General features: G+C 38.4%; 1 protein-coding gene across 1 annotated transcript in view; it reads left to right on the top strand.

Annotated features, from left to right (window-relative positions):
- Positions 1–15416, top strand: part of LOC121858782 (rho GTPase-activating protein 8-like) — a 164072-nt gene that overhangs the window by 138825 nt on the left and 9831 nt on the right. Inside the window, exons 3-7 of the mRNA XM_042355416.1 lie at positions 6276–6555; positions 8320–8538; positions 8786–8884; positions 9073–9254; positions 12930–13136. Of these exons, the coding sequence (XP_042211350.1) occupies positions 6276–6555; positions 8320–8538; positions 8786–8884; positions 9073–9254; positions 12930–13136 (987 nt within the window). The remainder of the gene's footprint in view (positions 1–6275; positions 6556–8319; positions 8539–8785; positions 8885–9072; positions 9255–12929; positions 13137–15416) is intronic.

Genomic DNA, 15416 nt, shown 5'->3' with positions numbered 1-15416 from the left:
ACGGGAAAGTGAGGTTGAAAGAGTACTACCAACAGTGAAAGTTAAGATCACTTGTTTACTCCAGTGAATGATGCTAGAAAAAATAACAGAAAGAACTACCGTAGGAAGTATTATTTGTAGACTGTTTATGATAACACGGAGAACAAAGGGAGGGTTACGGAGCAGTGGTATGTGATTGTCGGGAGGGGAGCAACTATTTAAAGTGTCGTGGGTCGAAGGCCAGAGGCATTGAATTAGATCTGGCGTGTCGGCGGCGCCTCGTTCCCCCACAATCCAATAGCTTTAATTAAGCTTAAAGGTGTAAAATGCGTAGGTGTAACGGAACTTCCAAAAGGGGGAAATTAAGGGAGGCGGGCGCACTTCACGCTCCCTTTAGATTCTTAGCCGCATTATGGAAAAATAAATGTGTATGATTAAGAAGGAGAGAAGATGTCAGGTGGAAATGGCGGCTGTGAGAAAAGAAAGTTAAAATTACATTAACACTCTAGAGAGATGGTTACCCACGCCTACTATTGACCCGGTGACCTTACCTTTGAACTTCAGAATTATTCCTTGACCTCCATGTGTCAGGGAATTACACTAGACTCTCGTGTATGATGTATCAGGAACAGTCACTCTAGTAACTCCGCCTCCTGCTTTTCCCGGAGGGGGTGAAGCACCTCGGCCTGGTCTCACCTGCCTTGGCTTATTTAAGGTAGTTGCCTAATGTCGTTTAAGAACTCGAGCTGTAAGTTAGTCGCTGGCCAGGATGTATCTGGTCTTATTTATACACCAAAGTTATTTAGCTACCGTTACTTCCTGCCAAGTTATCGTGTGAACATGGAGTAAACAAACAAAGAAATGGACGGAACTAAATAGGCTAACCGCGGGTGGGAGTGGGAGCGTCGGGGGGAAAGTTGAGGAAGAGAGTTGTAGGTGAGAAAATGGCTGGGGAAAGGATGGAAAGAAACGGAGAGAACTTTCAGTAATTGTTTCTAACCAAATCATCCTATTTAAATTGAAGGCAACGATCTATAAAAAAAACTGATACAACCCATTCTTATATCGTGAAACACAGAATTTTGGCAATAAGAAGGAAGGAAAAATGTATATTAATGAGAGAACAGAAGATAATATTAAAGTATGCACTGGAGATATCACTGAAGCTTTAAGAGATGGCTGCGTCAGTGTTGTGTTGCATGTTAAGATACAACCAAGAACGCAGGAGAGCCCCTGACTGAGCCAGCTGAGACGTGTGTTGAGAGGAAAAAGAGTTCATTGAAAAGGTAGCAGATCAAATGGGCCCCCAACCTAACCATTAGGATGAAGGTCCGTTGGGAATGAGATCCATTAGAACTGTGGGTCTATAAGGATTTGAGTTGACTCGAAAAGGAGCCCACGAGGATTGGGACCCCATGCACTAAGGTTGGATTCCAAACCTAGTGATAAAGAGGTCAGGGCCTAGTGGGAGAATGAAAAGGGCCATGAAAGATGACAAACTGGTGCAGGAAGTGTAAAGGTGAACTTACTTTGAGAAGGAAGTAACATCTCCCACTTGCTGACCTCCACACTAGTTGAGATGTGACCTAGATGTAATACGGCATCTTTTAAGCGTGTTTTTTTTATTTTATTACCAGGATACATGAAACACTACATGGGTTGCACTAACCCCGATGGCTCCGTGTTTTCAGAGCCATCGGAAATATGTGTGTGTGTGTGTGTGTGTGTGTGTGTGTGTGTGTGTGTGTGTGTGTGTGTGTGTGTGTGTGTGTGTGTGTGAGAACGAGTTCCTCCGATTGACACAGCAAACCCCACTTGAGAATTTCCTACTGAATAAAATTTCACCATCAATATAGTAGAGTGAACTGAAACCCCCGCCAATTTAGTCGTCTTTTTCTTATTCCTAACACTTTGGTAAGATATCAGGTAGGGTTTTAGTGGAGTCTCCCCTGTTGGGCCGGGGCGGGGGGTCGTGTTTATGAATCGCTGAAGCGGGGCTGTGATTCCCCTCAGGCACCCTAGGAGGGCCGGGCTAGACCTTTGTGACTCCTCCATGGTAGTGACAAGAGAGGGCAGGGTTGTGAAGGTCACGTACGGAAATAACCTGGAATACTGGTGACGCAAATGGATGGTGCCTTGGCCACCCTCTCCTCCCTCGTGTAGAGCTAAAACAACAGGTCGTGGAGGAGGAAGATACACACTTTTGTATGTTTACTATATTGCTACTGTTGTGCCCTATCAATACGTCTGACTCCCTTCCCCAAGTCTGAAGTTACATTATACAGGAATATAATAACATACACCATGTTTGTATTCATATACCCATGGTCGAATACCCATACTCTTTATCAGGGCTGTGATTTACGTCGATTTAAATCTAAATATTTTTTTAACAATAATTGAAATTTGTTTTTCCCTTGAGATTCTCTGTGGTAGTATAGCTACAGTAGGTATAGGCAGCTACCAAACAGGGAGGTACTACCGCCTGGGAAGATATTGGAAGCATAATGTATTGTCTAATGGTAGATCCTGCTGCCATATGGCATCACGAAAATTGTGACCAAGTCCCAGGTTGCTGATCTGACTTTCTGCCTCATTTACACACTATTGCAGGGTCTCAATTGTTTCTCTTACTTGAACTACACAACATACCGGTATATAATTTCTCACTCTTGGTTTATTTTTCAATTTATATTTATTTATGGTTATTATTTTGATTATTTTGATTATTTTATTTGTATTGCCATTAATTGTATTAATTGTTGTAATAATAATAATAATAATAATAATAATAATAATAATAATAATAATAATAATAATAATAATAAAAGATATTATTATTATAATTATTATTTATTATTATATTTTCTCCCCCCAGGCCCCGATGTGGGTCAGTGACCTATGCCCGGGTGGGCATATCCCCGTAAAAAAAAATCGACTACTTAGGATGTACAGGGGGTCTTCGTAATATGTTGTACCACTATCCGTCATTTCATATATACGTCGCTTACAATACTCTAGGAAAAAATTCATTCTGTCACTTGTTTCACATATACTGTACGTCGTCTGCATCTGAATATGACGCATAGTGTTAAAAACATCTAATATAATGTTAAAATTACTACAATAAGTAATAAACTGATAAAATAAAAAAAATTACACGTAAATCATTTCTAAGGAATATTAATGTTTATAAGGCTTGTTTTTTTATTCAACTTACTTCGAAGTTAAAATTCCAATTATTTCTCCATACGAATTTTGCTGCAGAGAGTTTAATCAGATTTATTTCAAGCTCTTACGGCGAAATATGTCTGATTAATTGAGACATGAGTATGCTGTAATCTAATGTTATAATTTATCTATTTTATTTCAAGTTTTATTTAACCCCCAATAAGCCGTAGATGGAGAAAATGTCATATAAGATTCTTTGAGTTTCTCTTAATTATTTTTTTACAGCAGATGTAATTAGAAGCGATTGTGTAATATCATTGATGCGCCCAAAAGTAGGTCCGTCACCTGCCTCAGTGTTTTACATTTGCTGAACATGCTTGACCGTGGGAGTGCTTACAGTAGTTGAGGTTGCTGTGTGGTTTGTGGTGTGGCGATAACGTAGCATAATTCTTATAAATGGCATAAAAATATACAGCACAGTACTAATAAGATTCGGGTGGCATTGCATTTAAAACCTCTTAGCTTGGCTAGGTTGGGGTGAGTGTAAGGGGACTGGGAGCCGACTCAGCTTATCCCATTCATACTTGAGTGTTGTCTCTGTCCCCGTGTTGTATCATGGTGTTTGGATGTCATGATGGAAGACGTATATTATGAAATGTGCATTGTCCGTGTGTTTATTCCAGTAACACTGACTACAAGTCCGGGTCTGTTTATTTTTGCTAGAGCCAGTTATGTATAGCCTGTGCACAAAATAAACAACCTTCATGCGCCGCACCAGACTGATTTGGCTATCACCTTTTAAATAACCATAGAAAGGGTCGCGGTGTCGCCAACAGCGCTAGATATGGGGTTTCAGTGTTAAATCCCATATGATGGCAGATTCGTACCAGCCAACCTAACGATCTTAGTTTTTTTTTTAACCGAGGATTAGATTGTTCTTGTCTGCTATCATAAATGGCTTAGCACCGTTGCTTCCATAACTAACGCGGTTGATGGATCCGACACTCCTCTCATGGAGATTTAGAACATAATTTTCCTGCTGCTGACCAGATTTACAGGTCATGATGCAGGGTGCGGCTTACTGCGCATCCTACACAATTACCAAATCGGCCTCGCGCGTGCCAAGGTCGTTTATATTGTAGACTGTATACCCGACACTGGCAGCCAGAAATACTGTATATATGAAAGTAGGACTCGGTGTTTGTTGCCACTTCCTTGTGCTTTGTTTATAGAAAACCTTTGAAATACCTACAGATTGCAACAACAAAAATGAAAGTGTTTTATTTGAAATCATCACCGGTGTAGTAGTGTGCTTGATAGTTGTTTGTAGGTAACCAAGAGAATAACGGATCTGCGTATAGTATTGAGTACCTTACGTATTTGTAGTTTTATTGTAGCAAATAGTGAACAAGTTGCGACTGTAGTTTTTGTGTAGTTACTCGACCTGATCACGTCCAAATAATTTAATGCTGAATTTTATCTTGTAAAATAATTTATCTCCTGAACTTCATGACTTCACTTACCCCAGAATAGTGAACTATTCTCATCTTTAATGTTTACTTGTTTCTTAGTTTTTTTTTTTTAATGATTTACATCATGTCCCAAAGTTATCGTGCATCCTCATTTCGTCTCACCATTCACGTTTTCTGCTGTATTCACCTTCAATCAGAGTACCATCCTCACATCTGAATGTTGGCGACCACAGTCCTCCCACTCTAAATGGTCTCGGGCAGTTTTTACCAATCCTCCGAGGTTTTGTATCTCTGGGACCCAGTTTTTAATTTCATTCACCCATCCCAGTCTCTGCTTTACCGGGCCCTCCTACCCTCATCTTTACCCTTTAATATTTTTTATTATCCCCGCATCCCTAATTATATGACCTAAGTATTATTCACCATACATAAACCAAACTATTGATAATTATAATCACGCGCGGATCATCCGGGAATATCAAAGGCGGGTCCAAGAAGTTGTGGGTGGGGGCAACATGGTGAGCACAGCTAGCCCATCCTGCTGGGGGGGAGGGGGGGTAATCCCCCCCTTTTTTTTGAGCTGACCAATATCATGGGCATTTGGGGGGTATTTTGAAGCCATGTGCACTTGATATTAGGAGTTATTCTGAGGTCACTAGTAGTTACTTTTTTCTATACAACAACGCCTGAGTACAATACTGTTTTAAAGAAAAAACATTGGATTTTTCTGGTGAAAAGGAGGGCCCGGACCCCCAGGAACCCTCCCCCCCCATTGGGTCCGCCTCTGATATTACAACCCTGTCGACAGTTTTCCCCACTTTTCATTCTTGCATTCAGAATTACTGTACTCGTTTTCTCCCTTTCCATTTAAATTTTTCTTTACGTTCCATTTTGCTTTTCTCAGTATTCCGACTGACAACCTGTAGTTTCCAGATGCCTGCTAGGCATTCCCGCTTATACAGTATTGTGTACCACTAAAAGTTTTCACCGTAGAATTTCCTTCCAGAGCTGTTGTGAGATTCTTGTATGATCTTGTAATTGTCAGTCTAGTTTTATAATCCTTATGCTTGTCAAGTCCACCCTATTCCTTAAAATCTTATGATGCCAGCTCTGTCTATATACAGTACAGCCATATTCATCTTCTCATATTTAACCTCCCATTTCCACTCTTTGTTCGTTTACCTTCAGTAATTCATGATCTGTCTCGGTCTCTTTTTTTTTTTCGTGCATCACATATAAAATACAGTACAGTGCGTACTCCATTTCCTACTTATGTTTTTCGTTTCTCTTTTATCTTTGTCCACGTTATTCCTTGTACGTACTATACCACCTAATTCATGTTTTTCACTTTGTCTCATCTTATGTCTTTACCTGGTTATGTCTTCCAAGTTCTTGAACCTTTAAATATTTCTGCCATATTAGTCGCATATTTTCATGTCCTTCAACTTATAAGTACTGTACAGTACTTGACCCTGAACTTGCCTCGAGTATAGCACTGTACTTAATACAGTACAGTATATTTTATTTCTTAAACAAGTTGCTTGTTTTGTGTTTAAACCCTTTAATGAACTTTAGTGAGTAAAATTACACTTTATATATATTTTTTTGGGGCGTGATAAAGTATATGCTAAAGGCCATCTTTTTTATCAACAGATCTGCAGGAGCTTCTCCCAGCTGCTCCAGATTACTTGGAGTCACCAGTGTCAGATGGCACCATTGAGGAGAATTTTGAGGCCGAGCTAGGAAGTGCTCTTGGGGAGGAGGATGAACAGGCACTCCACCACACCTTCACTGATGATAATGATTTCACAGATATTGCCAGACATGGTATTGTTGATATTGTTGGTGATGATACCTATGGCAGGAAGGTCATCGTGGTGTCTGCGTGCAAGATGCCCAGTAATAAAGTTTTCAACCATGAAAAATTTCTGAAGTAGGTTTATATAAATTTTTTTCTCTCACATGTTACTGTCCTCATTAAGGGCCCATTATTTATTATTTTTTTATATTTCTATGTACTGTACAGTCTCGGACAAAAGTTCACTCCCCATCGTCAAACTCAGTCACAGGAACGCGTCTCTGAATTTACAGTACAGTACTCACTGCCGGATTTAGACCTGTGGAGGCCCATGGGCAGCCTCTTTGTGGAGGCCCCCCCTCATTATAACTGCCCAAGAGGGTGGGGTGGCGAGTGAAGTGAGCCTAAACATTTGGGAGTTCCGGGGGGCGCTGTAAGCCCCCAGGAAAATTTTGAAATTTGAACACTTCTTTGGAGAATTTTGAAGCCATATTTAGTTATATTAAGGAAATTAGAACATTGAGAAATTTTTAATTAACTGTATATTTATTGATAGTGTACAAATTCCCAACACACACACAAAAGTGAGACATGACTGGAGTCATTCATGTGGTTTCAAGTCGACCAGCCCTGATATAGCTACTACTGCACATGTGGAGGCCCCCAGATTGTGGAGGCCCCTGGGCAGCTGCCCACTTTGCCCACTCCTGAATCCGGCCCTGACAGTACTTACCCTTACTGTTATACAGCTTATCTCGTCTGGGGTCGATGCTGGTTCATTTTGGGAGGGAGCGAACTTTTGATCCCGACTGTACTTAATTTTGGTGGTAATGGGATATACTGTATTATCATTGAGTGATTTAAATTGTTTCAATAAGAGTCTTGTAATTGTAGAGAAAACAAAAACTATGCACCATTTAGAAAGAAGTAATGTAAGCAGCAATGAATTTAAAAACAATATAAATAAAATCCACAAAAGCCTCATCTTTTAAGCATGAAACTTTTCAAGTGAGTAAAGTTGCTTAACAAACGTTTTTTGTTGGATCTCTTTTTAGAGATTAAAAAAAGGAGAAACTCATAACAGCAGTGATATACAGTACAGTACAGGGATCCACAAAGCTTACACTGTGCCCCAGTACAGTCTTTGGCTTCGCAGGAGACAAACCTACAGTACTGTATATGGAAAAGGGAAGATATTTGGGGAGGCGTGATGAATAATGAAGGGTGTTTTAGTGGACGGATTTTCAACAGTGTATTGCCAATAACGTTTGAAATGGAGCAACTGTGTTAGGTATTTGTGTTTATGTGTGTGGGATGAGGATGGGAGGGCAATGAGAAAACAGTGAAATGAGATAAAAATAGTTTAGTCAGGGAAGCAAGAAGATCTGAGTAGAATTATGTTACTTACTTGTTTATTATAAAACTTTTTATCACAATTCCATAACTTCATAAATACGTGTAGATATGGACATTGGATTGCAATTGCTGAATTTACCCTCATCCTAATATATCCCCATTCAAAATAGGCTTTAACCATTAAGATTAGCGATCAGTTCAAATGACCCCATGGCCTAATGAGTGCCAGTCCTAATTAATGGTTAGGTCGTGTTAGATTTGACTGAGCTTCTAATTTGTAATTGTCTGAGAAGAGTGGTGATCTAAACTGTTCTCCGCTACCGACTATTGCACATTATCTGCATTGGGCCAAAAACATGCAGATACTACTGTAGTAAAAACTGTACAGTATTAAGATGGGCTAAGACTTTCAGATTATGGTGCTGTTAAGAAACATGTGGTCTAATTATATAGTTCAGACAATAAAATGTCACTGAAATGTAACGTATTTTCTTTTTTTTTCTTTTTTTTTTACTGGTAATCTTTATTTAATTTTTTTACCAGGTACCTGATGTTTACATTAGACCAGTATGTTGAGCAGGACTACTCGCTGGTGTACTTCCACTATGGACTTAACAGCAAGAACAAGCCTCCTGTCTCATGGTTGTGGTCAGCATACAAAGCTCTTGATCGCAAATATAAGAAGAATCTCAAGGCTCTCTATCTGGTCCATCCAACCAACTTTATCAGAGTTGTGTACAATATCTTCAAACCTGCCATTAGGTAATTGTTTCACTATAAAAGCCTTGGTATCAAGTATATTTTACAAAAGGTTTTGCTGTGCTTAGATGTTCATAGTATTGTTCTTGATTTAAATTTGCTTGACAATGGCCAATGAGAGTAGAGTTCACATTACTGTAATTGCTTGTTGTGAATTATGTATTTTGAGAAAACAGAATTTTCCCATATGTCCTCCTTTCAACTCTTGTTTATATAGAGTATACTGTACTGTATATATATTTTTTTACAGTGCCAAATTTGGACGCAAGGTGATGTATGTGAACTACTTACATGAGCTGCAGCAGCACCTTCACCTCGGCCAATTACCTATTCCTCAACGTGTCCAACAGTAAGTACAGGACAGTATTGTGGTGTAGTGGATAGAAGGGAGGGAACACAACAAATTAATACAGCAATTTTATTTGCATCTTTATAGACAAAGTACAATTCAATGCGTTTATTGTTATCACAGTAGCTAAAAGTTTAAGGAAATAATTTGGTTAAAATGCATAAATCACACTGAACTCCCCTCCACAGGCATGATCAACAACTTCTTGCAAAATTGAAAAGCCTTCCCAAAACTCCTGGGGCAGGATCCAATAAGCCTCTTCCCACACAGCAGTTTGGTGTATCTTTACAATACATCAAAGATGCGAGTGATCAGGACCCAATTCCTCCTGTACTAAAAAACTGTATCACCTTCCTTGATCATCCAGATGGTAAGAAGGATTAATCATTTTAACATTATCCATATGTTCTCTTTTTCCTATAATTATCATTCTTATATAAAACATGTTAGTTACAATTGATTTTCAATAATAATTAAGCCTTTTGATGTTAGATGGTTGACATTTGAGTGAAACAATCAGTTGCCACTTACGCCAAAGTATTTTATACTGAAATTCTACCGATACATCGGTACATCTGTAATGTTGAGTGTTGTATGTTGAAGGTTAATGTGATTCAAATGTTGGACAGTTGAGTAACTTATGTTTCTTCTTGGCTTCTGGTAACATTCAAAAGAAGCGACTGTACTTTTTTAAATTTTATAAGGCTTTGCAGCCAGTCTTATATAATTTTCACCCAACTTCTCATGAGTTGAGATGAGCATCAAGGGATTTTCCGTATCATTTTTGCTGAGGCTGGGGCATTCACTTCATGGTTTTGTAATACAAGATGATGGTAGTAATACATTTTAGAAGTAGTACATCTCATTCTCTCTATACATACTGTATTCATCATGATCATATTGATAAGGTCACCACTTTGCAGCAGTTCAGTGTAGGTCATCGCAAACAAGTCCTTTGTTGGTACCATGTCAGCAGGAACTAGAATTATTAAATGGAAATTTCTTATTTCTATAGCCTGAAAACTACGATAGAGTGATTTGCTGATCTACCCCCAGGTGCTCAAACAAACACATAATGTATACCGTATATGTCAGCGTAAAAGATGGAATTTGAACTTTAAAAAAAATCTGCCAAAAATTAGGGGGTCGTCTTAAACACCAGGTATACAATCTGAACCTCTACATCATGTGGTTTAGTGTGTCACCAGTGGTGATGGAGAACATCGTAAAACACTCGCCTTAATCCCACGGTACTACCACTAATTATTTTCTACTGAAACTTACGCTTGGGAAGCTGGATTAAAAGTAAGATTACCGGTATATTAAAATAATAAAAATGTATTATAAACTTATCTAACATACCGTAAATACTGTAAAATATAAACATATTAAACACAGGTATCATCACGCACCGCCCGCCATTTGCAACCGCCGCCGAAGTAAACAAACAACCAGTCCTACCAATCGTCTCGCGTTGCAAGTTTATAAATTAAAGAAAATACCTGCAGTGTATTTTATGCCTACATTTCTAATATATTACAGTACAGTTGTACCCCCTTAACGCGGTCAATTGAACCCAGAGGGTCCCGCGTTAAGTGAAAACCGCGTTAAGTGAATAACAGAACATATGGGATTAATTCCAATAGAACCCAGCCCGACCCCCAAACTCCACTTTTTGACGACAAATAACTATGTTGTAGTAAAAATAACATCTTAATTTTATGATGGTACATGCACACAATTAATACTTAAGAGAAATAGAGAAATACAGTCGCCAAGTTAATGTCCATTCAAATAATGGACTCAACTCCCTCCCCCTCTTCTCACACTACACTCACTGGCTCTTCCCTCTGAGAAATTTTTGGGGGAAAACCAGGTATAGTAATAAATAATTCCTCAAACTAAAGTTAGGATAATATAATTGACATTGCTGGATTCCTTGTAAGACCAGGAATATTTTGAATATAAATGTCATATATTTTTCACAAAAGATAACATAATTACCTAGAGAACAATTTTTATCTAAAAATTGTATGTTTAATGCAAAATATATGTTGTTTATATTCAAAATGATCACCAAATTATAAGAATTCCAGCAATGTAAATTATATTCTGGCCGGATAATTTGTATGAATTTTATGAGCTAAAACAAATATCTACAGTTAATAAAAAAAAAAAAATATTCTTCAACACTATCTGTCAATCAAAGTACCCCACCTTGCCTCCCCCCCTCTTCCAACCGCTCGGTCAGTCCCAACCCTCCCTCCACCCCCCACCAATCCTCCATTCAAGAGTTTTTAACATTTAGTATTAAATAATACCTCAGATTAAAGTTAGGATAATATAATTGACATTGCTGGATTCCTTGTAAGACCAGGAATATTTTGAATATAAATGTCATATATTTTGGACAAAAGATAACATAATTACCTAGAGAACAATTTTTATCTAAAAATTGTATGTTTAATGCAAAATATATGTTGTTTATATTCAAAATGATCACCAAATTATAAGAATTCCAGCAATGTAAATTATATTCTGACCGGGTAATTTGTATGAATTTTATGAGCTAAAACAAATATCTTCAGTTAAAAAAAAAAATAATTCTTCACCGGGTAACAGATGGTCGGTCGGTCGGTCGGTCCCTCCCTCCCCCCCACCCCCCACCCCCCACCAACCGTCCCAAGGAGATGTGTGGGATAACCACTAAATTTTAATAAATAATACCTCAAACTAAAGTTAGGATAATATAATTGACATTGCTGGATTCCTTGTAAGACCAGGAATATTTTGAATATAAATGTCATATATTTTGGACAAAAGATAACATAATTACCTAGAGAACAATTTTTATCTAAAAATTGTATGTTTAATGCAAAATATATGTTGTTTATATTCAAAATGATCACCAAATTATAAGAATTCCAGCAATGTAAATTATATTCTGGCTGGGTAATTTGTATGAATTTTATGAGCTAAAACAGGCAGTCAGGCAGGGTGGCGGGTTGAGGGTGGTGCGAATCTAAAAATAGCTCTCGAGCCGGACACTCACCGCGTTGCTGTGGAAAAATCCGGGTTAAGTGAAAGTTCAGCTTTGGCAAGGCACCGCGTATATGCGAAAACGCGTTAAGTGAAAGCGCGTTAAGGGGGTAATACTGTATATTATAAATAAACAAATAAATCAGTAAATCCATTTCAAGTACAGTAAATGGTAAAATTTTACTCGTCACCGACATTAGTTCCAGTAAAATAACCGACTCCTAAGTGATGTCACTAGTGTTTTCACTACACCAGCTGGTAACGTTTGATGCAGATTATGGTAGTTAGTTAACAATATTTTGCTATTGCTTGAAGTGAATTGGCCTTATTTTAAATAACCAAAGCTGTGTTGCTTAGCAGTGTGTTTAACAACATCACTCCACTGGTCAGTGGGATGGTTGGTAAAGGACTACTGGGGCAGTAAGCTCCCAGTGGTAAGTGTCAAATTTGTGGGAGTCTTATACAGCGAGTATAGCTCAAAACCTACGCTTTAAATGGAAATTTGGGGGGTCGTCTTATACACCCTGTGGCCTTGTATGCCGACATATACGGTATATAAATTTTCCCCGGACATCATTTTAACTCTTGTGGACTAAAATATAGTATGTAGAAAAATGTGGAAACCAAATATGAGTCCATTACTTCCTCAGTTCAGCCGTGGTGAATTTGTGAGTCTTGACAACAAATTAGATGTAAATAACTCTGTACATACATAAGTGTGCATAGTTCTGCAGTAAATTGTTGATAGTTGCCCATTAGGTCTTCAGTCAATATACTGTATATACTGTACTGTATACAGTACTCTACAGTATGTATGTGGAAATAGATAGTTCAACACAGTCCATTATATATAGTATATATGGAGGTAGAATGTGCAGGTCCCTTAATGTTTACCTTACAGGAAAAACAATAATTATACAAATAATGTAGATATTTTTCAGCATCTCATATACTGTACAGTATTTGATTTACTGGCCTATTATTTCATAGACTGCTTTCATTACAGCTCTAGAAACGGAAGGACTTTTCCGTCGATCTAGTGCAGCAGCTGTGGTGAAAAGTGTACAGGAACGCTTCAATAAAGGTGAAGACGTGAACTTTGATTTAGACACTGATGTGCACACAGCAGCAGTAATCATCAAAACCTTCCTTCGGGAGCTAGAAGAACCTCTAATGACTTTTGATCTTTATGATGAAGTTATCGAGTTTCAAGGTTGGTGATAATGTTGTCTATTATTCTCCCCAGTGGAAGGAGCCTGTATTTGCTGATTTGTCTGTCTGCCCGTCCCACTTATTTGTCCGACCAACACTTGTGTCTAGTTTATAGTTTTGTACCTGTGAAGGAATTTTGATGATAATTTAGAAGGTGGCTAATATCAACAGGACAATGTGTCACAGAGAACTCACATGTCCCCAATCATGAAGACCAATCTCACACTTTGGTGTGTGTGTGTGTGTGATAATAATTAACGGTTTATTGAAAGAGCATGGCAGCCGGAAGGCTGAAAATATACAATTACATAATTGGGGAATGGGTCTCTTGATTTACAAATGATGTACAAGTAACATAAGTGATACAAATATGACATATAATAATTAGGTGTTGATAATTTTTACAATGGTTGGGACTGGGCTGTACTTATAGCAATCAGTTCATGCTCGTATGGGTTGGTTGCGGTTGTGCAGGTGTGTGGCCAGGACAGTAGCTTGGGGCAATGCAGGTGTGCTCCATCCTTCAGGTTAGGTCAGGTGAAGCCATGAGGTCAGGTCAGGTTAGGTCAGATCCAGCCACAATCAGTATTGCTGTGTTTTTGAGCTTTTCCTTCGAGTTGAAATTGCCACTTTTGTATATCACTTGTGGGTTAATCGTCAATCCTTGCACTGTACTGTTGGTGTGAGGATGTTGATAAATCCAGATGGGAAGGAGGAGATGGGGAAGGGGAGAGCCCGACAGACCGGGCTAGCAGCTGTCTCCATGGTCAAGAGACCACGGCCCGTTAGCGGGCAGCGCCGACTACACACGTCATTACCCTATGAAGGCTGAGGGAAGTGTGTGTGTGTGTGTGTTTTTTTTTTTTTTTATTAGATTAGACTGGACAGTGTAGGAAATTTACCTAATCTGATCAATCAACAGGGGTACCCCATGGACAGGTCTGAGATTATCCCACACCTCTCTGGAAACAGAAGTTTAACTTATGTGTTGGAGAATACACCCAGTGGGTCGAATAAGTGGGTGACTCATTAGAACATTATGATTCATTATGCATTAGGGTGCATTTACACCGATGCCAAGTAGGACATACAGTAATCTCCCTATTAGCTGGAATACCCGGTCCTTGGAACTCTCCAATAGCCGGATTGAATTTAAAGCCTTCCTGGAAATTCCAGGAAAACTCTCTCCATTCCGAGCATGGGAAATGAGTTTCTTACGTCTTTTTCAAAAAAGAATTGAGTCCCCATTATTATATTGTGTTGAAATATTTTATCTAAGGATTTTTTAGTGAAAATTATGTAGAGAATTTATTCAGGATCATTATGGTACCAAATTCATCTCTGAAGCTCAATTAGAACAGTTGCTGTCAATAAAAGCTTGTACACTTTTTCACTATCCGTAACTATTTTCACTCGTGACTGTGGCCTAAATGTAATGGCAGTGTTTTTGTCCATGTGAGATGTGTAGTTTAGACTCTTCGAAACATTCTGGGAATGTGCGATTTTCTCTTGGAATGAGAAACTCGTCTCAATACTCGGAAATCTCATTCCCAGAAGAGCTCTGCACCAATTATAACTTCTGATGCAAATTGTCCGATAGTTTCATCTGGGGAGATAAAAAAACAGACAAGGAATAACTTTTTTTTTTTCCCAGACAAAACTGTTAGACATTTTAATTTTATGTTTATCCTCTTCGTCACTGATCGGCTCATTAGCCGCTGAATATATTGGCATCAGTGTGAACATGCCCTTAGACTACTGTACAGGTATTCATAAGCTTCAGTTACTTAAATTTGACTTAGATTATAGGAAGTACTGTACTTCATTACAAATGAACTAAATCATACTGAGTGACAGTTATTAGTACAGTACAAGGGTAATCCGATATGTCACAGTTCAAACATTCAAAATGAGATGGTTTTTAACTTTAAGTTTGAGGTGTAGGGAGTGAGTCGTGGTATAGTGCTACTTCCTGTGGTATAATGGGCTCTTTTAACTAGGTCATTAAACATAAATCTATGTTCTAAGCTAATAGTAACTAGGAGGGAGGTCTTCCTGATGTATCATAAAATACTTATTTTTATTTTTCCAGTCATACCTGTTTTCTTTTATCTCCAATAGTCTCAGGATTCATATATTTGTTGAAGTTCCTGTGAGATAAAGTCATTTGGAGAATCTTCACTTCCTTTCTTGTCTGGAAGTGATTCTAATGGTCTTAAGTTGAATTTTCTGTTTCTTATCATGTGTCCCTCTGAGAGACTTAAAATGAAGCCATTTCTGA

Source organism: Homarus americanus, unplaced genomic scaffold (genome assembly GCF_018991925.1).
Source record: "Homarus americanus isolate GMGI-L3 unplaced genomic scaffold, GMGI_Hamer_2.0 scaffold22369, whole genome shotgun sequence".
Classification (NCBI taxonomy): Eukaryota; Metazoa; Arthropoda; class Malacostraca; order Decapoda; family Nephropidae; genus Homarus; species Homarus americanus.
The sequence above is the reverse complement of the archived record's forward strand: the minus strand, read 5'-3'. Positions and strand labels throughout refer to the sequence as shown.